Below are 26,426 nucleotides of genomic sequence, written 5' to 3'. Positions count from 1 at the left end.
GTCACTTGATGAACAAGGCATTTGTTCACCACATAACGGCATCATAGAATGGCAGTACCAGAGGGCATAGTCAATGCCTGTGCAAACTGCAAGGATAGTGACATTGCAAACATAAACACATTCAATGGAAATAACTCCAAAATATTAATCATTTATTGCAAAGAGTTATATTTGTCAACACAGTAGCAGCACTTTTGGAACAGTTCAAGCTATCTTAAACATCTATCTTAAATCGCAGTATCCAAGCGGGTAAGAGGTTGCACATTTACCACAGATAACATGCATTGATCTGCTTTGTTGTGAGTGTAGTTTCCACTCTCAAAGGAACAGCACAAAATCACTGCCATGTTGACAGAGTAGGATTAGTGATATTTTATGATCAGGCAGACATGAGATGAATTCCTTCTATTACATATTCAGAAACAAATGGTATAGAAGATGCTGAAATAATACATGGTGTTCAAATAACAGAAACAGTAATATTATTTGAAAAACGTAGCCATTCTTGTTTTTTTCCCATCTGAGTATCATTAATATCATAAGTAACACTTTAGATCAACTATTTTGAAATCTTATGCCAATTTTTTGTATGCATTGTATCAGTCAGTGAAAAGTATTCCATCCTGACTAATTGATTCTTTTTGTCCTTTTTAAAAATCTTTTTAATTGCACATTTGAAAACAAGATTGTGTATTAAGCATTTCCATTCTTCTAAGTCAATTTAATACACAAAAGTACGAGAATCATAACATGTTCCATCTGAGGAGGAGGCAATTTAATCCACAAGGCCTGCACTATTATTTTCTGTGAAGAAACTGCCAATGTTGCTGAGAACAGAGTCTGTTAACAAGCAAAGGTGACCAAAGGTTCTTCACAGAGAAATTTTTTTGCTACTTTCACTTTCCGTTCTCTTTAATGTTTATCATTTTTAAACTCCATTTTTCTATAATTTGCCCTTCATGCTTTTTGCACACTAAAGAATAAATTAGATGCTTGAATCTATTTTATAATTCACCTTTCGTCACCAATAATAAAACAATTGGGACTTATCTAACTCTGAAGCACAACTGAAGACAGACATCTACATTTCAACAAGCAAAACACTTCAATGATCTCATCATCAACATTCATTCATTTGTTTCTGAACAATGCTGAAAAAATAACCCTTAATAATAAATCCAATCCAGGTACTTTGAGATCACAAATAGGAAATGCTGTGAAAATTATTTATTTCTTTAAAAATTATGAATATGAATAAACCACAAATTAAAAGTAAAATTAGAAAAGGAAAATTGCTGCCAGACTCTGTTATTAAACCTTCATTTGGATTCTTTAAAGTATATATCTATTGTAAATTAAAATCTTTTGTCTATGTGCATTGTCACTTTGTTAACCTGAAATTGCCCAGCTCTGTGGAATTACACCCAGCACTAACCTCTCAATTCTGCAGAATATGCCAGAGAAGATCATTATTTTTCAATTAACTGAACCTTAATCTTTATACTACATCATTTTATTATTACTGTCTAAATAATGTCAAATTATATGAACTTAAGGATATAATTTGTCTTAATATCTTTTCTAGTTGATCTGTTCTGTGGTTCACCTGCAGACTTTAGTATAGACACATATATTAAAAAATAGCTTGTATATGTTGAACATCTTCTCAAGGCATCAGGAGTTGCCAACTGATTCTTGCCTACGAGTTAGTTTAAACACATATTTGTATAAATTATATTATAATGTCTAAATTGCAATGAGAATATGACTAACCTATGTTTTTAAATTTAAATTTGGACATACAGCACATTAACAGGCCCTTTCAGCCCAAGAACCTGTGCTACTCAATTGACCTACAACCCCCCCAGTATATTTTGCATGGTGGGAGGAAACCAAAACACCCGGAGGAAACCTACGCAGACAGGGGGAGAACATACAAACTCTTTTGCAGTGCAGGATTTGAACCAAGGTCCTGATTGCTGGCGCTGTAGCAGCGTTATGCTACATGCCATTTTGCTTGTATTGATACAGGAGAATGAGAATTTCTTGTCATGTACACAAGTACAATGTACAAATACACTTAAAATCTTAATTGTAGCAGTGATGCAAAATACACTGACAAAAATTAAGTATAATTAAGATGCCATGAAGAGGAAGAAAAAATTGTAACTATAAAAGGAAGAGAAAGTAAAATAAATAATAAATATTAACAGTTGGCTGACTGTGTTCTGGTGGTCTTGCAGTAATGTTATTGTTTGGGCATTATTGATCAAGAACCTGATGGCTCTTTGGGAAGAAAGCTTTTCTTGAATCTTTAGGTGCCTTCACTTCTGTCTGAAGATGGCAGTGAGGAGAGAGCATGGTATCCAGATAATTTCTCTAGTTAGTGGAAATGGTCTACTTTAATAGGCACTGCGTATTTCCACTTCCTCTATTGCATCCAGTGGACAAAACATTGAGGAGGCTGGTTGAACACCATGCTTTGGGTTCAAATACTTATTTTGTTAAAATGAAAGGCCAAGTTTATAAATTGATCAGAAAGGCCAAAAAATGTATTTTATTAAATGAATAAAAAGAATAGCTTTTTTTCAAAATCATAATTAGATCATTTTAAAGCTTTATCTGAAGTGCACTGTAAACAAAGATTGTGGCTACATTCTGGTCAAGTGGTTCAAACATTGAACAATTTGATATACTTTCTATTGCAGTTATTGGGATGGCCAGATACTGTGTTAAAGAAAGGCCAAGTGGGAGGTCACAGAATCCAGAAGCAGCTATCGGGAGCTAGAGATCCTGGGAACAGCTGAAATGGAGGCTGTAAATCCCTGGAGTAGTTGTATGGGGTTGGGAGGGGGGTGGGGGAACAGAAAGCCAAGAGAATTTGCTGATGACACCTGTGAGGGGCCTCCTATTGTGGGATCCACAATTTCCACAGTTGCAATTAGTGCAGCGACTATACTTGTTTAAGCACCAGTATGGAATTAGAAACTGAAAATCATAATTGTTTCAGGAATTGGAAAATAAAGTTAGGAGATAAAGTGTGAGTTGTGTTTTCTTTATTTAAAATAGAAATCCAATATGGTATTTCTCCTTTTGTGAGGAGAAAAGATGAGAAATAGCTTTTCTTCAAGGTACTTCAAAATCGGATTGAAAATCTTATTGAAACCATTATAACCAACAGATTTGTCCAAACAAAAATAAGTATATCCATTTGTTAAATATATCACTTCAGTAAAAATAACCTTTTTATATTGATTTTGTTGAAACTATAATTGTTTATTGTGCCACCTCGGTCTTAAGTCAGCAAATAATCAAATAAACTACTTTCAGAAAGCCTTACCATCATATATTTTAATACTTTGGTATTTTGGCACTCAGTAAATCAAAAGCCCTTTTTTTGTATCACTGAAACCCTACTGCCTCCATTGCTTCCATATGTTTAATTAAGACTCTGAAGAGGTTAAGATTAACCCTTTGAACTTAATGCAATGTTTACATTGCTTTTAGATTCTTATTTCTTTCCCACTCTTAGTAAAGACTTTTAGAACCAATTTCATTACTGCATTATTTTTGCAAGAATGATTAATGGGTCTTGCATTCCTCGAGTTATGGCACTGTATAAATCCAGAATAACATGAACTTGAAACTTCTGTCCAATTATATTTCCCTATCCTAAAATAGTAGATCAAAAGAAATTGCAAGCCACTTGAATTTGACAATCATATTTGATGGATCTTTATAAATAACAGGCATGTTAGTTACTCTAGGCTCCCTTTGCCTTCCATCATTAGCTTGATTATCTCTGCATTGTGTATGATTTCTCAGCTTCTTGTGTGTGTGTGTGTGTGTGTGTGTGTGTGTGTATGCATGGAGTGTTTATTCAGCCTCTATTTGTAATACTAACTCAATGGGTATCCCATGTGAACGTGTTTAACTTTGTTCTGTGGATTCCTTTATCAACCAAGTCATAGAGATAGACACTCAGAAAGACAAACTTACAAACCGGAAAGGTTTCTATTCCTGTGACCATGCCACTACCTCTGTGTCCCCCACACACCACAAGGATTGTTCCCCAGCTCCCTTTTAGTGTACTTGGCAATCTCATTTAAAAACAATGCAAATTTCCATGTATTTTGTTATTCAGCAATATCTCAGCACTATCTATAAATTAGCCAACATTTCTGGAAGGACAGTAATTTATTCTTATCGGGAAGACTAAGACATTGTCACTACTATCCATTGCACTTGCTATTCCTCACCACTGACACTATTTCTTTGGCAACTGTTTTGACACTCATTATTTACATCCACAGTGTCACGTTTGACTGCCCAAAGTGAGTTTCAGGTCACGTTTCAATAGCTAGACACCTTTTTCCACCTCTAACCTGTCTAACCTCATCTACTGCTGAATCTATAATCCAAACCTTTTATTTCCTCAAGAGTGAAGCATTGTGATGCCCTCCTGAGGCCCTACTGGATTCTACTTTTTGTAAATTGTTATCATCCAGAACAGTATTGTCTGCATCTTAAGGTCCATATATCATCCCTATGCTTCCTGGTGCCTGGTACAGCAATAACTGGATTTTAAGATGTTCAAACCCTGTAATGCCATTTCTTTCAGTATTTCTGTAATTTTACCACCTTTGCAACATGCCAAACTATCTCTACTCCTCAGGTTTTAATCAATTGTCTCTTCCCTAATTAATTGTTCTGCCACTGATAAATCATGCTTCAGTAGCCAGAATCCAAAGCTCTCGAATCAATTCCTGCAACCCCTCTCCCTCCATCTCTCCTTTCATCTTTAAACCTCATTAAAACAAATCTCATTGACCAAGCTTTTGTTTATCTGAGCTAATATTTCCTCACTTGATTTTCATTTTGGTAAAGCTTGTGTGAACCATTTTCAGAACTGTTTGCTGCATTAAAGGTGTTGCTTAATTGGAAGTTGCCAGTGGTACATCTGGATATCACATTTTAGGTTATATTCTTTCAGTATACAACCATGACAAAGACTTTATTTCCATCCCTCTGTTCTCTTTGATATTTCCCCTCAAGATAGGTATCAAACTCTTTTTTTCATAATGACTGGCATTTGTTTGCAACATCAAAATGTTTTTGATTTCTGTCCATTTTGATAGTACAGCTACTGCCCTGAGCTGCTTGGTCAGAGGTTACTTAACATCAGTTGATGAAACAAAGAAGTGCATTTCAGACAGTATTATCTTTAAGCTGATCAGAAGGCTTGGAATTGTCTGACCCATTGTGGATCATTTTACACAATTTATTCTTTTGAGGTTGTTTTTGAGGAAGCCACTATTATCTTGGATAAGATAAAGAGATTGGATTTACCAATACATGGTTAAACTAAATCTCTAATGTATTGAGAGAAAAGCAGATGAATAATGGGTGTTTTTGTCAAATTGTAATATCCATTGGTTGGTAAGATAGGGTGTCACATAAACACTCCAGAGCTCTATTGGAGGCAGGGGAGAGTGAACGGTGTGTGTGCCGAGAGAAACATGAACAGGTAATAAAAAAAACAAAAGTGAAATTTTATTGAAAACGATCTTTAGTTTATTGTAAAACAAATTGCAAAAAAAACCAACCATGCTCAAGTGACCCAGTCGGTCGGTCAATGTAACATTAGAAGTCATTGTAATTTAATATCTCTTAAATTCTTAATCCACTCTAGCAAGTTAACAAGATTGGTTTCATTTGTACCTTAAAAGAAAAATTGGTAAATCTTTGTTTATCTAGAGCTGTGGTTATGTGTCTCATGTTGACTTTGTGTCTGTATTGATGCAGAAGACGATGTGGTGAATGTCTGCTTTATAAACTGCAGAAGACAAACAAATGAAGGTTATCTCAAATTCTGCTCTTTGGGCATGTTCCAATTCCATCAAATGCCTAATGCTTGTCACAGAACTTACTTTAGTTGAAGGTTAGCTGCCAAGTATGTTTTGACCAGGAATGATATAGGTTTTCAGCTTCAAAAGATGACTTTTTTAAGCCACTCATGTTCAATCATGTTTCTATGGTAACTCTACCTTTGTCCTACAAATCCTTAAGCATCTTGGAAAATTGGATGAAAGAAGCTGTGGGTACATGTTATCAGTGTGTTGTCAGGCGCATCAATCTGCAGTAATGTACTGCTTGCAAAGAAGTGATAAGACACCAATGGAGTGTGATTACAACATGATATCAAACCTGTTAATCATATACAGCTACAAGTGCTTCAGATGTCAGTAATTCCACCCATCACACTGAGCTTCTACAACCAAATAGAATACTAAACATCAGTTAATCATCAGTTAGTTGGCTTTGGTTTATTTGTCTAGCTATTGCCCAAGGATAGAAGGGTATTTCTTGGTAAGAGAAGGTTGTTTCATTCATCAAGCAAGTTGAAGTGTTTTTCTCTGTTCTTGATCATTTTTAAATTTGGTGAGAAAGAAAGAAATATTAGTCCTAAGAGTGGATATCGTAGTGAATAGACATTGGAATAACACGTTTGGGATGATGTGGCCTTCCAATAGGCATGGTAGTGAGCAAGTTTATAACTTGCTTTTGAATGTCAGTGTGACTTGTCTATAAAGTTACAGAAAGAATAAACAAAAAAGAATGACAAAAACTCTTAATACATGAACTAATGATTAAATCGTTAAAATAAAAAGATAATAACACACACACACAATGCTGGAAATATTCAGCAGGTCAGGCAACATGTTGCAGACCTTTAATGTTTCTTTCTCATTTCCAGGTTGGGAATCTCCATTCAAATATATGGGGACTCTGATCCAACACCAAGTGTGTCTGGGATAGGATTACAGAGACAGGCTTTCCAGAATCCTCATCCTAGACTGACAACGGTCTGTGTATGCCTGGGATCTACCGGCCTAACAAAAGGTTGAACACTAGTAGTTCCCTTGAGTTGAAGCACTGAGTTCTGGCTGTTACATATGAGACATGAGAACTACAATGCATCTACGTAGAACTGGGTCCCAACAATAGTACTTAATTTTGCAAAATTCGGTGCTTTCCACAACCACAAGTCATTCCAAAGTGCTTTTAGATCCAATGAACAATGGCTATAACTCCCAAAATAGCCATGTGAATAAATATTGGCCACATTGCTCCCTTGAGGATAACTCCTATGCTTTTCCTTGAAATAGTTCCTTATGACACAATGACAGTTATTTGTAATAAAGAAGTTGATTCATTGATAGATAGGATGGTAGAAGACAACACACACACACACACACACACACACACACACACACACACACACACACACACACACACACACACACACACACACACACACACACACACACACACACACACTTCAATAATAATATATGTTTGCAGTATGGTTAAAATGGCATTAGTTTGTCATCTTCATCTGAAAGTTGGCACTTCCAGGAATGTAGTATTTCCTCTATGCTAAGTCTGGATTATGTTCTTGCCCTCTAGAGATAGACTTGTCAGGGAGGCAAATGCACAATGAGAGCGACCTGAAATTTACTGCAGTCTCCGATCTCAGTGTTGCACCTGATAGAGCGTTATTCTCCATACTCCAATGTGAAGTGAAGTTTAATTTCCTGGAAAAAATTTGGCAGTTTTGTATGTATAGGCAAATATACTCTTAATCATACTGAGGGTATTGCTTTTGAGAAGAATAAAAGTATCAAATTCCAATCCCTTTTTATTAGTTCCTTGGAAACTTACATTCAAGAATAAAAAAAAAGGCTCCATTATAGTCATCCAAAAAAAATGTTTCTTTGGAATGTATTTAAATTTGCTTGTTTTTGTTTTCATTACAGAATATACCAACACTAGGCACAGTTGCAATAACAATGGCACTGCACAACTGTGACGAAGTTGCAGTAGCTGGATTTGGGTACGATATGAATGCTCCAAATGCACCTCTTCATTACTATGAGAATGTTAAAATGTCAGCCATCAAAGAGGTATGGTATCATGGTTACTTTATGAAGTTGAGGATTCCTCGATTATTTTTAGTATACAACAAGCATGCTGTATTTGTTGTTTGTGATAATAAATATGATGACGTTGATCATTGCAAGATGCCCTCTTTAGCGATATGAATGAAAATAAAGGTAGGTGATAATGCTCTCAAGGTGATTATTAGTGGTTCAATGAACACATTCAAGCTATCAGGTACGGTCAAATTGTATGAATCAGAAGAAGATTTAAATCATGCTATTTGAGTTATTACTGGCAATTTTATACTTAATTGGATAATATAATTTATAAATTAGTGCATAATTTCTTTTTGAGGACCTCAGAACAAGTACATTTCCATCTGAATTCAGTCACTGATGTAGACAAATATAACAACCAGCTTATGTGCACTTAAATCTTGCAGCAATATTGATCCTTTATCAATTAAGGGTTTCAACTCAAAATGTCGACCATTCTTTTTCTCCCACTATGCTGCTTGATTTTCTGAGTGTATCCAGCAGATTGTGTTTAGCAGTAAGTATAAGATAAATAGTTTGGTGATGTTGATTGAGTGGAGCATCATTGGAAAAACCAGAAGAATACAGATGAGCTGACTCTCATTCCTCAGCATCCTAAACAGTACTTGTTTTCACATTTTTTCAGTTTTTTCTGGGGTTATTTTGAAAATTTATCTATCCTGTTTATGTTTGCTGGCCTGACATTGAACACTCAGTCACCTGAGAAAATGTTGAGTTTGTGAAGTGCTTTTTTTTCCCCAATTGTCAACTTTCTTGAGCAGGTTTGATGGTAGAGTATTTCTATAATGTTGACTTGCATTGGAGGGGAGATGTTAGCATGTGGCGGCGCACATCCTCCTGGCGAACCGGCCCCGCTTGTATCGCCACGTGGCGGGGCAGACATGGGGAAATGGCATCGTCAGAGGTTTCTCTCTGACTCCAGCATCCCTTCCAGCACGCCCCTTTAAGGGCAGCATGAGCTCAGTTACCTGGTGCATTGTGACATCATAATCGCTGCCCAGGGTGCGCGCTGGAAGGGATGCTGGAGTTAGAGAGAAACCTCTGATGACACCATTCCCCATGGCTGCCCCGCCACGTGGCAATACAAGCGGGGCCGGTTCGCCAGGAGGATGTGCGCCGCCACAAGCAATGGGTTTGACTAATCCTGTCAGGTTCTGTAAATATCAGGAACCATTTCAATATATGGGTAGACAGCAAGGATCTAGTAGAGACATTGCTGGTGCCATTAATGAGGAAACAGTCTTCTGATAAAAAAACAATAAAATCTTGACAATCAAAACCAAGAATTAGTATCACAAAATATATAATAACTTAATCCTTCATTCATCATTAGAATCTTCCAATAGCAGGTTTATCAGGAAAAGATGTGAATTTTGAGTGTACAAAAATATGAAGGAAAATCGGTTTTGAGATTAAACCCCTCTCCTTTGTTTCACTTGTTGAAATTTTTTCCATTTAATCTACTGGAGTTTATAAATCTTTACAAATCTTGAAATTCTCTGATTGTCTGTTCAACAGAGACAATTAAGCCATAAAACTTGCACTACGTTAATCTACTTTTTGACCATTTATATGAAAAATTGTTCCATTTGCTGACATCCATTGAAATTTGGTCACAGATGTAGCACCAATTTTTGAAATCTTAATTGTTAAATATTTATCCACATTGTGTTCAATGGGGTTAATCAAAACATCATTAAAAGGTTTGATGAGATTCCATTCTAAAAGGCTATATTCAAACAAAAAATCTTGTTTCAGTTGTGGATGAATTTTCTGTGCATCTGGTTGCACATACATTTTGCAATACACAATATCACCTTTTGCTGTTGGCCTGTGCTCCTCCCCCTGCCCTTTCTTTCCTTTTCCTCAGCCTTTTAATTCAGGCACCTGCCTGCTTTTTACTCATTCCTTGAAGGTCAATTATATATCTTTACCCTCTATGGACGCTGCGAGACCTGCTGAGTTCGTCCAACATTTCTGTGTTTTTGCAATCTCAGTGTCTCGATTTTCATGTTTCACTCCATGCTGTGGTTACAGGATTAAACTAGAATCAAGCCTTTCACGTTAAATGGCTCAACGTATTGCTCAGATTTTGGGATTATGGTTTATTCTAAATAACATGACAAAATCCTATCAGTTGATGAGGCTAATCCATGAAACTGGAATTATTCCAGTTTATTATTCATAGAAAACAATGAACTTAATGCTCATACACACAGCACACTGCATTGCTGTTGGAGCTGGAAGGAGTCCAACTAACCTGGCTGTTCAATGAATAACGTTACATGATACCTCCTCTTAAACCCTTTATCTCAAACGTGTTCCAGTTTTTTTTTTAAATTTGATGGCACAAACACCACCTGGCAGTAGAAATTAATTATGAATACAATTTTAATTGTTTTCTCTTGAGTTGGCAAGATGCACCTCATAGCAAGAAGGATATGGTTTCCCCACATCAATATTAATGCAGTGCGATAACTGGCCATTCCTGTAAGATTGCGCTTGGTCATGAGTCTGGTTGTAAATATTGATGAACAACTTGTATTCTGCCTTTTTGCATACTATCATTTTATAGTGAAGTCCATTTGCATTTATCATCAAAAGCAAATCATTAAATGTTATTTTAATGAAACATTATTGCTATTGTAGGATTTATTTTTAATCCATTAATATTAGTCTTCCTTATATAAATTGGATTTCTATGTTACTACACTTATCCAGCTCCACCATCCCCAGAAGACGTAGAATTTGATTAGAACATCGTTATCTTTAGTATGATGGACTATTGGATTTTGGAAGAGGTTGACTGTGATTACAAATATAACATTTACATGCTAGCACAGTTAAATCTGCTTTCAAGCTGTAAATGTGCATGATGGGAACTTGGGGCAGGAAGAAAAAAGGAAAACAAAATAAAGTTACATTCCTTCATGGAACTCTTGTCAGGCTTCCTGGTGTTCATTTTAGATCAATTGGTATGAATGTGTTTCTTCTATTAATAATGAATTGAAACCTCAATGGAACCAGAATTTTTGGTGATGAGCTATGCTTTATGTGCATGGAAGGGAGATCCAATCTGAAATAATTGACTTTGACATTGTTTCTGGAGTGAGGTTGTTTTGCTAAGCAACACAAGGGGGAGCTGTAATCTCTACCGAGCTTAAAGTACAAGGTCTAATCCAGACATGATATGGAACACGCGGGTGATTTACGTGTAGCTTCAATTTTTCCTTAAAGCATGAGCTATAGTTTGGATAACGTGAATGAACTTCATGCCTTTTCACCTGTTGCATCATCATCTTAACTTCCCATCAGCACAAATACATACAAATTTACTTCCTGTTTAGTTATGATAGCAGAAATTTAGGAAAACCAAGAATCACTCACTTAGGATAATCGCTCAATAAATCATTTCTGATGTTAAAAGTAGACTATTGACTAAAACAGATAGAGTTGTAAGTAGATGTCATTGCAAAACTCCAGCTCCAAAGGTGCAATCTCTAAATTTGTTTTTGTCTTATCTATGATTGTAAACATTGCTAAATGTAAAGCACACTAAAATCTGTAAGTCTACCAAACCAGAGGACCAGATCATGAAGATACTGTGCAAATATAACTTAATGAAGGCAAAGAGCCCTAACACCAAGCTGAAGCCTTTTACTGAAACTCAGGTCATCAGAAACGTGGGCAAGGAAGCAGAAGCACGCAAAGTGTACCAGCATTCATGTAAGATTCAAAGTGAAGCCATCCAGACCTATGCTCCCGATGACTGAAAGTCGCAGATGAGGATAGGAAATAAGTGGCAAGGCAGCAGAAGTACATTAAGCATGTCAGCATTCATGTAATACTCAAAGCAAATCCATTCAAGCCCATGCACCTGATGATTTTACTTGGAAAAATACTCAGGAAATAAATTGGATTACCTGCAACTATATCTGAACCAGCTAGCAATATGTTTGTTTTTATTGTCTAAGTCAGGGGTGGCCAACCTTTTAATTTTACATTTTTAATTTAGACATACAGCCAAGTAACAGGCCATTTCAGCCTATATGTCCGTGGCACCCAATTAACCTACACTCCTGGTACATGCACGTGGCCTGAAATGGCCTGTTACCATGCTCTATGTAAAAATTAAAGTTTAAAAATTAAAAGGTTAGCCACCCCTGGTCTAAGTCATTGTTGTGTACTGGGTATTGTGTGCTTTTGTGAATGCACCATAGTCCAGATAGAGAGTGGTTGTATATATACAATCATATAATAATAAACTTGAACTGTTAAGAATTAAAATATTTGGATTCATAGAACAACTTTTCAGTGTTTCATAGACAATCAGTTATTGTGTAGTGTGCGCGCTATGCGGTGTGGAGTAAGGATCACACACTCGCACACACACACACACACACACACACACACACACACACACACACACACACACACACACACACACACACACACACACACACACACACACACACACACACACACACACACACACACACACACACACACACACACAGAGTCGAGGACGAAGACTGATTTATTGTATTGCCAGCTCTGCTTATGTTCACTCCCTGCCTCTGATGACAGGAATGACATCATCTCAGCACTGGCCTCCAACTGGTTGGCATTCCCGCCATTGCCTACTGTTTCCTGTCATGTGGGAGGTCACAAAGGATGACACCATTTGTCCCTGCAGGGCTCTCGGAATCCCCACGTTCACCAGCCATTTTGTAGCCAGGTCGCAACTCTGTCGCGGGCTGCTACAATTTTATAAAATAAATTGAACATAGACACAGGAGTTGATCCCAAGACTCTTTGTTCCACTATCCAATAGCATTTAGTGTGATGATAGGATTCACGTGTGGTTGTGGTCCGATAGGAAGGCTGTGACCAATATTATGTGGCAGTATAGGTTTTAATGATAGATGACAATGAGGTTAGCATGTTCAATATGTTTGTGGATGGCACCAAGCTTGTTGGTATTGTAAACAGTGAAGAAGGTTATCTAAGATTGCAATGGATTCCAGTTGAACTGGGGAAGTAGGCCAAGGAATGCAGATGGAATTTAACTCTATCAGGCACGAGGTGTTGCGCTTTGGTAGGATAAACCAAGGCAAGACTTGCATAGTAAATAGGAAGAGCCTTGAGAAATGTTGTGGAACAAGGAGACTTGGGGCTCCAGGTACATAGTTCCATAAGGTAGTGGCACAGATGGACAGGTTGGTAAAGATGATGTTTGACATCTTGCCTTCATCTAGGACAATTCCAACATTCAAATGTCATTGAGGCAGGTACATTGCTTGAATGGCATGGGCAAGTTGGTTTGAAAGACTTGTTTCCGTGCTCCAGAACTTCTAGATGATCTTTATCTTGATGTTCTCTATATTTTCAGTCCAAGTATCATGCTTAGAACATTCAACAGCAAAGTATAGGAACTGGGCCTTGGGCTATGGTGTCTGTGCCAGCCATTATGACAATTTGGGCTGGATATCTGCCTGCATATGAGCTATATCCCTCCATTCCCTGCCTGTTCATGTGAGTTTAAATGGCTCTTAACCATTACTGTCCTATCTGTTTCAAAAACTTCCCTGTAGTATTTACAGGCATCTACCACTCTCGGTATATTAAAAAAAAACTTGCCTGCTACATCTGTTTTAAACTTACTCTCTCTCTCTCTCACCTTAAATTCATGATCTTGAGTATTTGCCTGCCCCACCCTGGGAAAACAAATGCTCTCATTACCCGATCATTTGGCCAAGCTCACTTCCCCAAACAACCATTCCCTGGTTGGACATCGAGATTCGGTGAAATGCAGAAGTCTACAGATGCTGTGACTGTAGTAAAAACACAGAAAAGGTGGAAGAACTCGGTAGGTCTTGCAGTGTCCATAGGAGGTAAAGATATTACCGATGTTGCAGCAGTGAGCCCTTATTCAAGGTAGGAGAAAAAGCAGACAGGCACCTGAATAAAAGAACTGGGAGTGGGAGGGGTACAGACCAACAAATAAAAGATGATAATTGTATAAGAAGAGGACAGGAGAAAATAGTGGCTAAAGTTATGGCTAATAGGTTGGCTCAGTATTTACCAAAGATAATACATCGTGATCAAACAGGTTTTATAAAAAATAGGTATTTCTTCTTTGGCTTGGCTTCGCGGACGAAGATTTATGGAGGGGGTAAATGTCCACGTCAGCTGCAGGCTCATTTGTGGCGGACAAGTCCAATGCGGGACAGGCAGACACGGTTGCAGCGGTTGCAGGGGAAAATTTGTTGGTTGGGGTTGGGTGTTGGGTTTTACCTCCTTTGTCTTTTGTCAGTGAGGTGGGCTCTGCGGTCTTCTTCAAAGGAGGTTGCTGCCCGCTGAACTGTAAGGCGCCAAGATGCACGGTTTGACGGCGATATCAGCCCACTGGCAATGGTCAATGTGGCAGGCACCAAGAGATTTCTTTAGGCAGTCCTTGTACCTCTTCTTTGGTGCACCTCTGACACGATGGCCAGTGGAGAGCTCGCCATATAACACGATCTTGGGAAGGCGATGGTCCTCCATTCTGGAGACATGACCTACCCAGCGCAGTTGGATCTTCAGCAGCGTGGATTCGATGCTGTCGGCCTCTGCCATCTCGAGTACTTCGATGTTGGTGATGAAGTCGCTCCAATGAATGTTGAGGATGGAGCGGAGACAACGCTGGTGGAAGCGTTCTAGGAGCCGTAGGTGATGCCGGTAGAGGACCCATGATTCGGATCCGAACAGGAGTGGCATGAAGCAAGGCTGCGTTCTTGCACCAACCCTCTTTTCAATCTTCTTCAGCATGATGCTGAACCAAGCCATGAAAGACCTCAACAATGAAGACGTTGTTTACATCTGGTACCGCACGGATGGCAGTCTCTTCAATCTGAGGCGCCTGCAAGCTCACACCAAGACACAAGAGCAACTTGTCCGTGGACTACTCTTTGCAAACGATGCCGCTTTAGTTGCCCATTCAGAGCCAGCTCTTCAGCGCTTGACGTCCTGTTTTGCGGAAACTGCAAAAATGTTTGGCCTGAAGAAAACTGAGGTCCTCCATCAGCCAGCTCCCCACCATGACTACCAGCCCCCCCACATCTCCATCGGGCACACAAAACTCAAAACGGTCAACCAGTTTACCTTTCTCGGCTGCACCATTTCATCAGATGCAAGGATCGACAACGAGAAAAATAGGTACGCTTCGGATAATATTCTACGATTAATTACTTTGATAAATAGATCTAAATCTCAGAAGAATTATCCAATGATGGTTTCATTGGATGCAGAAAAGGCATTCGATAGAGTAGAATGGAAGTTTTTATTTAAAGTACTTGAAAAGTTTTCGTTTGGTCTCTCATTTATTGGTATGATTAGGGCTCTGTAGAATGGTCCGAAAGCTAGAGTTGTTACTAATGGTTTGCTTTCAGAATCCTTTAATTTAACAAGATCTACTAGACAAGGATGTCCATTATCACCCGCCTTGTTTGCTTTAGTTATTGAACCTCTAGCACAATTAATACGTCAGAATGATAGTATCAAAGGTATGAGAGTCTTGAATGAAGATTATAAAATAAATTTATTTGCGGATGACGTTTTGCTGTATTTGGTGGATCCTGATGTTTCTCTGCCAGCACTTCAAGATTCCTTAGAGATTTATGGTCAATTATCTGGTTATAAGGTTAATTGGACTAAAAGTGAAATTTTATCAATTAGTAAAGATGATTATTCAATGTTTAGAAATATTACGAATTTGAAGTGGACGAAACAAATTAAATATTTGGGAATTAATGTTAATACTGACTACCAAAATTTACATTCACTTAATTATCTTTCTTTAATGAAGAAGATTAAGGCAGATTTAGTTAAATGGAAAGATTTACCTTTGGGTTTATTAGGAAGAATTAATACTATAAAAATGAATATTTTTCCTCGTATACCATATTTATTTCAATCAATTCCTTGTTGTTTACAAAAAAGATTTTTTAAGGATTTATATAAAGTAATTAGGGATTTTTTGTGGAAAGGAAAATTTCCTAGGGTGGCGTTGAAAAAATTGATGTGGGATTTTCAATTTGGAGGGTTACGGCTACCTAACTTTCAATTTTATTATGAAGCAGCTCAATTTAGATTTCTTAGTGCATTAATGGCCACACAAGATACGCCTAGTTGGGCACAGATAGATTTGGCAGTTATTTCTGAAAAATTTTCGAATGAATTTTTATTTCGATGGAATAAAAATTTGTTACGAACTTATGATGTACCAATATTGAAACATTTAATGAATTTATGGACAAGTAAATTACATAAAATGGGATTGAAAAATAAGTGGTCGGGAAGATTACCATTATATAATAATCAACTTGTTCCTTTCACGGTATCTAATACTATTTTGAAACAATGGGAGGAGAAAGGAATACATAATTTATCTGACTGTTTTTTAGAAGGTCATTTTTGTTCTTTTGTAGAATTGCAAAAGAGATTTGATATAAGTGGTTATTCTATATTTGTGTATTATCAGTTAAGATCTTTTGTAAAACAGGTATGCGGTCATCAAATGAATTTACTGTCTGAAACTGATTTTGAGAAATATGTGCTCTCATTTCCAAAAAAGGGTTATATATCAGGTTTGTATTGTATTTTGTTGGAAAGTGAAAGTAAAATAGATTGGGATAAAGATAAAATGAAATGGGAAAAAGATTTAAGTTTAACAATAACTGAAGAAGATTGGTCTGAAATCTGCCGTAATAGTGTTCAAAAATTGATTAATTTAGATTGGCGATGATTAATTATAGTTTTATACATCAATTATATTTAACACCCGAAAAATTAAAAAAATTTGGGTTTAGTAAGTCAGATCTTTGTTTTCGTTGTGATCAGGTTTCTGGTACTTTTTTACATGCTGTTTAGTTGTGTGATCGGTTACAACAATTTTGGAGAGGTATTCAATCTGTATTTAATAATCTATATAATCTTCATATTGTATTTGACCCTGATATATTTTTATTAGGGAATATGCAACCGTTGATTGATTTAGAATTAGATAATTACCAAATCTCTTTTATTTACTTAGTGCTGGCAGTGGCCAAGAAATGTATAGCGATTACTTGGAAGAATAGAAATGTATTGTCTTTAGATAGGTGGTATTCAGAGATGAAGTTTTGTTTGGTTATGGAAAGAATATCTTTTTCTATACAAGATAAGATGTCTTTTTATGAGTTAAAGTCGACCCCATTTATTGATTATATACAATTTAAATAAGTTTGAATTAATCATTTTTTTTCTTTAAAAAAACTTTTTTTATTATATATTTCTTCTATATATATATATATGTTTTCTTTTTCTTTCTTTTTTTCTTTTTTTTTCTTTTTTTTTGTTTTTAATTATTAGTTGGGTTTTTTTGTTTAAGTTCTTTTTGTTTTTGTTTTTTCATATATATTCTTATATAATAAAAAAAATTGGATTAATAATTAATACTTAATTAATATTATTTTTGTTTTTTATATATATCGATCTTTTTTTAAAAGATATATATATTTTTTATTATTATACTAATAGTATTAATTCTTCACTCTTTATCGAGGGGGTGGGGAGGGGGGTTTAGGGGTTAAAATAGTTTTTTTTTAGTCTTAGTTTTTAGTTGTTAGGGGGAGATGCCGAGATTGGTATTGTATTAACTATGTTACTTTGTACTTGTATTACTTTATTTTGTATTTTTTCTGTACGTGAATTACTTACTTTCTTCAGACGTTAAAATTAATAAATAAAGTTTTGAAAAAAAAAAGAAGAGGACAGGAGAAAGGAAAGATGAGAATTGATAGGAGAGAGAGGGTTTGGCTCTGTGAATGCAGAGGGGGGTAAAGGAGACAGACAGAAGGGGAGAGGGAGAGCTACAGGAAAGGATACATAGGGAAAGATGGGGGTTAGTGGGGGCTAATAGATACAAGAGAAGTTGATATTAATGCCATCCAGTTGGAGGGTGCCCAGACGACATACGAGGTGTTGTTCTTCCAATTTTTGGATGGGCTCAGTCTGGTAGTGTCGGCAAGGTAATGGGCCACTACGAGATCCCTGCTATTGTGGACGAAGTGATCTTCCAGACTCTGTCCATCTTGTAGTGTCTATAGGAGGTAAAGGTATATAAACCAGTGCTCTCATGCTGCTATTATTTGGTGCTAATTGATCTTCCTTTTCAACATAATCTTCAATTGTACATGGTGTTCTATACACGACTGTTTGTGTAAAGCTGGATCTAGCCTGTTAGTTTGTTCGCAGAAGAACTCTTCTGACTTTACTAGGTATTTTATGTCAAATAAACAAACTTCTGTGGGCAGCAGGAATTTTCATTTTTTCCTTCATCTGGGACAATTGTAAGATAGAGGAAGCTATTCATTTCATTGAGTCTTTTTTTCAGTTCATAACTATTCCCACACTAATATTTTACTTTATGCTCTCAAATTCTTCCATTTAATTTTATTTATTTTTAACGAGACAGTGTAGCGGACCGAGCGGCTGCATAGCATAGTGAGCTGAACTGTCACCCGTGCGGCTGGCCGAGCGGCCAGGCAGTGCCATGGGTCTGGTCGCTACTCACTCACCTGGCTGGGGGGGGCACACGTGGCACTGCGGGCTAGGTCGCCATGCACTGAGGAGTTGGGTGCTCACCTACAAGATGGAGCGGGGCTCCCGTCCTCTTTACTTTAGGACATGCCCTTCAGGTGAGTTGCAGGGACGGTATGATGTCACTTCTGGTCCCAGGTGTCTGGGCCAGAAGGGATTTAAAAGAGGAGGCAAATTTGAATAAAGGGTCTTTGCTGACTAACCACTGTGTCTGGTGAATTGATTTAGTTGCTCTACTGGAATAGTCGGTAACCCCGACTGAAAGATTCAGCCAAAGCTTGAATCCAGTCAACTTGGATGCACCAGCAGTAACTGTTTCCACAGCTGCAGTTACCACAGTAGGCATTCACGCCCCCTTTCTGGGCCCAGCTGCCTCGAGTGTAGCTGAACCAGGCTGAGACCCAGTTCCGCCTTCGTGGAATAACAGCTGAGGACACAAAGTTTTGGCACGTCATCGGGGCACTGGATACAGCAGCTAAAGTAAGTGAATTTATTGGCCACCCCCCCAGCAGAAAACCAATACACCAGGTTCCAGCAGTTCCTCCTGGACACCCTGAGAATTAACCAGGCGTAAACAGGGCATGTGGCTTTTGAATATAGAAGGGCTAGGTGACAGGAATCCATCCGATTTAATGAATGAAATGCCCGTAGATGCGTTTCCGTGTGTGGCTATCACGGCGGCAGTGGCAAGCCTCAAAGGTTGTCAGGAAGTGATAAAGCCAACTGCCAGTAGTACCCTCGGCAGCTGACGCAAGTACTGGCCTCCGCTATCTTCATAATGAAGCTTTAAGCATACATTTCTCGTGGACATAGGTGCTGAACTCAGTTTTCTCCCACCATCATACTATGAAAAAACACATAAGCAACAGGAACTCACCCTTCAAGCTGCAAACGAGACTTTCATCCCCAGCTTTGGCACGTGACACATCACAATTAAGATAGGAGAGACAGCGTTCCACTGGAATTTCATTTTGGCTTCTGTCGCACAGCCCATCTTGGGTGCAGATTCCCTCCGGCCCTATGACCTGCTAGTTGACATTAAGTGAAAGAAGCTCGTCAATACCACTCCTTTCCAAACATACCCTTTGAAAAGCAACAAACAACGAGTCTCCCTACTCAGGGAGCCCCCTCTACGCACTGACACCTATGTTGCCTTGCTCAACGAATTTCCTGGTGTGTTCTCTCTTAAATTCAATTTCTCAACAACAGCCCATGACATCTCCCATTACATTGACACCTCAGGCCCGCCTATTTACGGCAGGGCTCGTCATCTCCTCCTGATAAACTACAGCAGGCCAAGGCAGAATTTACTGCCATGAAGGAATTGGGTATCATTCGATGTTCCAACAGCCCTTGGGTATCACCATTACACATGGTGCCCAAGAACACTGATGGGTGGAGGCCCTGCGGCGACTACCGCAGGCTCAACGCTATAACCACGCCCGACAGATACCCTATTCTGCACATACAGGATTTTGCTACCTACCTGCACAATTGCTGTCTCTTTTCCAAGGTTGACCTCGTCAAGAGATATCATCAAATCCCAGTCCATCCAGGTGACATTCCCAAAGCAGCAATTATTACACCTTTCGGGCTTTTTGAATTCCTTAGGATACCATTTGGTTTGAAGAACGCCAGTCAGGAGGAGTCACGTGATGGAGTAGTGGCCGGACGGTGAACTCCAGCCCTCTCCAGAAAAGTCGGGAAAAACAAGAGAAAACACAAAGGCACAGAAATAAAAGTTACAGAAAAGTGAGTATAAAGGTGGAAAGAAGATGGCGACAAAAAAAGAAAAGTCGAAAGCAACGGTAAGAAGAGAGGAAGAGAAGACAAAGGAGGAAAAAGGTGAAGGCCTTACCTGTCCGAAGAGGCCCGCTGCGGAGAGAGAAACCCGCTCCCTCAGGTCGGTAAATAATGGACTACAAAAATGGCTCGCAAGCCGAACAAAAGTGCGCAACCGCGCATGCGCGAAGTTTCGCGCATGCGCGATGCGAATGAAAAAAAACACACCGACGGGAGGGGGGACCAGCTGGGGAGTCGATCTCCACAGCCGGCAACGACAGCTGCAGAACACCTGCAGCAAGAAGAGACCACAGAAGACAATAGAAACAAGATAGAAGAGGAGGAAAGGGCAACAAAGAAACAACAGATGGTCAACCCAGAGGAAGAAGAAGAGGAAGAGTATGGTGAAATAGAAGAAGAAAAGAGAGGCAAGGTAAAGGATATACTTGCTCTTATTAGAGGATACATGGAATCATTTAAAGAATGGCAAACACAGGAATTTAAGGATTTAAGAAAAAGAATAAACAACACAGAGGAGAAAATAATTAAAATGGAGATGACCTTAACAGAAATGGGAAAAAAAATGGACAAGATGGAAGAGCGGGCAGTAGCAGCAGAAATGGAGGTAGAAGACTTAAAAAAGAAATTGGAGAAATCTAATAAAAAAACTAAAGAGACACAAGAACTACTAGCTCAAAAAATAGATACAATGGAAAACCATAACAGAAGAAATAACATAAAGATAGTGGGCCTTAAGGAAGATGAAGAAGGCAAGAATATGAGGGAGTTTATAAAAGAGTGGATCCCTAAGACCCTAGGATGTCCAGAACTACAGCATGAAATGGAAATAGAAAGGGCACATAGAGTATTGGCCTCTAAACCACAACCACAACAAAAACCAAGATCTATTGTAGTAAAATTCCTAAGATATACTACAAGAGAAAAGGTACTGGAGAAGACAATGGAAAAAGTAAAAGAGGGCAACAAACCACTGGAGTATAAAGGGCAAAAAATCTTCATTTATCCAGATATAAGTTTTGAACTCCTAAAGAAGAGAAAAGAGTTCAATACAGCAAAGGCGATTTTATGGAAGAAAGGGTATAAATTTATACTAAAGCATCCAGCGGTATTGAAAATATTTATTCCAGGACAGCAAAACAGACTATTCTCGGATCCAGAAGAAGCACGAAAATTTGCAGAACAATTACAAAAATAGACTGAGGGAGGAAGACGGGTAATGAGAGTTAAAATGATCACGACTGATATGTATGTGGGTAAAGACAAAAATAGACTGAGGGATGAAGACGGGTAATGAGAGTAAAAATGATCACGATTGATATGTATGCAGGTAAAGATGTATAAGAGTGAATAGAGACAATGAGCATACATGAATGTATCTGTACTTAGAGGAAAATATAGATAGTATAGACAAGAATTAATAAGGGAAGGTAATGGAATAGAGAGAATAAGGAGGGAATTAAAAGAGGGACCCTTGTGACATATGAAAAGTGAAATCTTTTCTGGGGGAGGCGGGGTGGGGGGAAATAGCGGTCACTGCACAATCAGTTGACGCTTGCGAGTGGATTCGCAAATCCAAATGGAGAGGGGAGATGTGGTTGTCCGACAAGGGATAAAGGACAACTCAGGAGGTGAAGGGGAGATTGGGGATAAATAAGATAGAAATAGGAGAATAAGGAAAATGTTAGATGTTGTAGGAATGTTGTCTTATGAAGAGTTGAAAATAAGAAAACAGAAATGGAAAAGGAGGAAAGGTAATGATGGAAAAACGGAAAGAGAAGATAAACAAAATATAAAAGGGCTACGCTGAACTATATGTCTTTAAATATTAATGGAATACATAACCAAATTAAAAGGAAGAAACTACCAAATTTAAATGAATAAATGTATTCCATTAGAAAAAAATAACATATTGGTTAAGAAATAATATTGAAATATTCGAACAAGTATAGGAGCCTTACATTAAATACAATAGCGAAAACCTACCGGGGACAAACATTACCTAAGTTGATAGAAGGAGAAGGAAAGAAAAGAATGGACTCAGTAGAATTTCTGGTGTAATTTTGTTGAATGACAACATTGTCTGACTGGATTAATGCAACCTAGATTGTATACCTAAAATGGATGAGAGGGGGGGGTGGGGGGGGTGGTTTGGGAGGAAAGGGGGGGGGGAGAAAAAGTCACTGTATATGTGTGAAAAGAAATAGTGTATATCATGGCTAATGTGATTTATGGTGTGAAAAATAAAAAAATTAATTTAAAAAAAAAAAAAAAAAAAAAAAAAGAACGCCAGTCAAATGTTCCAACGGCTTATGAACGCTTTGGGCAAGGATTTAGAATTCGCATACATATATTTAGACAACATCCTCATCGCCAGTCAAAATGAGCAAGATCACTAAATGCACTTACGCCACATGTTCCACGGCTAGATGAATTTAGACTTATTGTCAACTCTAGCAAATGCCAGTTTAGCAGAATGACCATTGACTTCCTAGGGCATAAGATCACGGCAGAAGGTGTGTTTCCCTCATCCACCAAAGTAGACGCTGCACGTGCTTTCCTGAAACTTACCACGATTAAGGAAGTGCAGAAATTTTTGGGCATGGTGAATTTCTATCACCGTTTCTTTCCGGCAGCCGCCAACATTCTTGGCCCACTATTTCAACTCCTCACCACAAAGCGCAAGGAAGTTACTTGGACCGCAGAGGTGGAGTTTGCGTTCGCAGCTGCCAAAGACGCTCTGGCCAACGCAGCAATGGGCGCGCATCCTAATCCCACCTCCGCCCTGACACTAACCACAGATACCTCTGATACAACAGTGGGCGTGGTTCTCGAGCAGTCCGTCAATGGCCATTGGCAACCCCTGGCTTTCTTTAGCCGCCACCTACGGCCATCAGAAATGAAGTACAGCGCATTTGATCGAGAGCTGTTGGCATGGTACCTGGCCACACGACACTTCCGATATGTTTTGGAGGGCTGCCATTTCATCACATTTTTTTTAACATTTTTATTTTTCACACTAAGAACCATATTAACCAAAATACACACAAACATTTCCCTCTTGAATATACACATGGTCATTTTCTCCCCTTTTTCCCCCTTCCCTTCCCTCCCTCCTTCTCACCCCCCTCCCTACCCACTAAACGTTCAACATAATAAATACAATAAACCAATTAAACAATGCCATCACACAATGAAAATAAACAAGAAAATTGTGTCATCTACTTTTACACACTGGGTCAGTTCATTTCGTCTTCCTCTCATTCTATCATTTTAGGGGGTGGAGGTCTGCGGTAGGCCCTCTCTGTTGTGTTCCATGTACGGTTCCCAAATTTGTTCGAATACTGTGACTTTATTTTTAAAATTATATGTTACTTTTTCCAATGGAATACATTTATTCATTTCTATGTACCATTGCTGTACTCTCAGGCTCTCTTCGGATTTCCAGGTTGATATTATACATTTTTTTGCTACAGCTAAGGCTATCATAATAAATCTTTTTTTTTGTGCTTCATATAACTTAGAAGAAAGATCTCTGGATTTTTTGATATGTGGCTTTTTGTGATTTTATTTAATACCTGATTTAGATCTTCCCAAAACTTTTCCACTTTCTCACATGCCCAAATTGCATGGACTGTTGTTCCCATTTCCTTCTTACAGCAAAAACATCTAACTGATACTGTTGGGTCCCATTTATTTAACTTTTTGGGGCGTGGTATATAGCCTGTGTAACCAATTATATTGTATCATACGTAACCTCGTGTTTATTGTATTTTTCATAGTTACGGAGCATAGCTTTTTACATTTTTCATTTTTTATCTTTATGTTTAGATCTTGTTCCCACTTTTGTTTGGGTTTACAGCTTATTTCATTGTTCTCTTTCTCTTGCAGCTTGATGTACATGTTAGTTATAAATCTTTTAATTATCATTGTGTCTGTAATCACATATTCAAAGCTGCTTCCTTCTGGTAACCTCAGCCTGCTTCCCATTTTGTCCTTCAATTAAGTTTTCAGTTGGTGGTATGCAAACATTGTACCGTGAGTTATACCATATTTGTACTTCATTTGTTCAAAAGATAATAAATTATTTCCCAAAAAAACAATTTTCTATTCTTTTAATCCCTTTTCTCTCCCATTCTCTAAAGTAAAGGTTATGTATTGTGAAAGGGATTAGTTGATTTTGCGTCAACAATAATTTTGGTAGTTGGTAATTTGTTATTTTCCTTTCTATGTGAATCTTCTTCCAAATGTTAAGCAGATGGTGCAGTACTGGTGAACTTCTATGTTGCACCAGTTTTTCATCCTACTTATAAAGTATATGCTCTGGTATCTTCTCTCTTATTTTATCTAGCTCTAACCTGGTCCAATCTGGTTTTTCCCTTGTTTGATAGAAATCAGATAGATATCTTAATTGCGCTGCTCTATAATAATTCTTAAAGTTAAGCCCCCTTGTTTGTACCATTCTGTTAATTTATCTAGCGCTATCCTCAGTTTCCCCCCTTTCCATAAGAATTTCCTTATTATTTTCTTTAGCTCATTGAAGAATTTCTCTGTTAAGGGAATTGGTAACGATTTAAATAGGTATTGTATCCTTGGGAAGATATTCATTTTAATGCAATTTACCCTTCCTATCAGTGTTAGTGGTAAATCTTTCCAATGTTCTAAGTCATCTTGTAATTTCTTCATTAATGGCTGATAATTTAATTTGTATAGATGGCCTAGATTATTATCTAGTCGAATACCTAGATATTGGATTGCTTGTGTTTGCCATTTAAATGGAGATTCTTTCTTAAACTTTGTGAAATCCGTATTATTCATTGGCATCACTTCACTTTTATTTGCGTTGATCTTGTACCCCGATATTTCTCCATATTCCTTCAATTTCTTATGTAATTCTTTTATTGATATTTCTGGTTCTGTTAAATATACTATGACATCATCTGCAAATAGACTGATTTTATATTCCTTCTCTTTTATTTTTATCCCTTTTATTTTCTGTTCTGCCAAGGGTTCTATAGCTAAAGCGAACAGTGAGGGAGATACTGGACATCCCTGCCTAGTTGACCTGCTTAATTTAAATTGGTTCGATATATATCCATTTACTGTCACCTTCGCCAATGATCCCTTATATAATGCTTTAATCCAATTAATATATTTCTCTGGTAGGTTGAACATCTGTAGTACTTTGAATAAATAATTCCATTCTACCCTGTCAAAGTCTTTCTCTGCGTCTAAAGCAACTGCCACTGCTGGCATCTTATCCATTTCACCACTTTCATGAACCATAAGCCACTCACTTTTGTCTTTCACAAGATATCAGACCCATGGTTGGCCAGGCAGCGACGCCACTTGTCATACATTTCCAAGTTCACTATGGATGTACATCATGTTTTGGAAAAAACAATCTGGTCACTAAGATGCTGTTAAGACTGGCAGTGCATTGTATCCAGGGTGGCAGCAATATCTCTACTTGGCTAGTGCACAGGCTGAGGACCCGGATGTTCAGACATACAGGACTGCCATCACAAACCTAGACATACAACATGTGGCACCACCATTGGGCAGGCCGAGTCTGCTTTGCGACATGTCTGTGGGCTATCCCAGGCTGGTAGTCCCCACGATTTGGAGATAGCGCCTTTTTGACAAAGTTCACAAGCAGTCGCATCTCTCCATCAAGCACATGGCAACCAAATATGTATGGCATGGACATAAGAAAGACATTGCGCAGTCAGCCCGGACGTGTCCCCACTGCCAAACTTCCAAAATTCAGCGACACACTGGTCTTTCTCAGCAGTGTGTCGACATTTTGAGCATGTGCATATTAGACCTGATCAGACCACTGCCAGTGTCTCAGAACATGAGATACAACCTCATGGTCATAGACCGATTCTCATGATGGCCAAAGGCCATCCAGCGACACTGAGACGAATGCCAATTGGATCTCAAGATTCGGAGTTCCCATACATGTCACCTCTGACCACGGAGCGCAATTCACATCCACGTTAG

The 26,426-nt window shown here is 38.1% G+C and overlaps 1 protein-coding gene across 21 annotated transcripts in view; it reads left to right on the top strand.

Moving 5' to 3' along the window:
* st3gal3a (ST3 beta-galactoside alpha-2,3-sialyltransferase 3a) overlaps positions 1-26,426 on the top strand; it is an 847,148-nt gene that overhangs the window by 772,387 nt on the left and 48,335 nt on the right. For all 21 annotated transcript variants that reach the window (XM_069938965.1, XM_069938959.1, XM_069938973.1 and 18 more), the window contains one exon: positions 7,821-7,967. In XM_069938965.1, coding sequence (XP_069795066.1) covers positions 7,821-7,967 — 147 coding nt within the window. The remainder of the gene's footprint in view (positions 1-7,820; positions 7,968-26,426) is intronic.

The sequence above is a fragment of the Narcine bancroftii genome, chromosome 5, assembly GCF_036971445.1.
Source record: "Narcine bancroftii isolate sNarBan1 chromosome 5, sNarBan1.hap1, whole genome shotgun sequence".
Taxonomy (NCBI): Eukaryota; Metazoa; Chordata; class Chondrichthyes; order Torpediniformes; family Narcinidae; genus Narcine; species Narcine bancroftii.
Note: the sequence above shows the minus strand (reverse complement) of the source record. Positions and strands in the feature narration are given on the sequence as shown.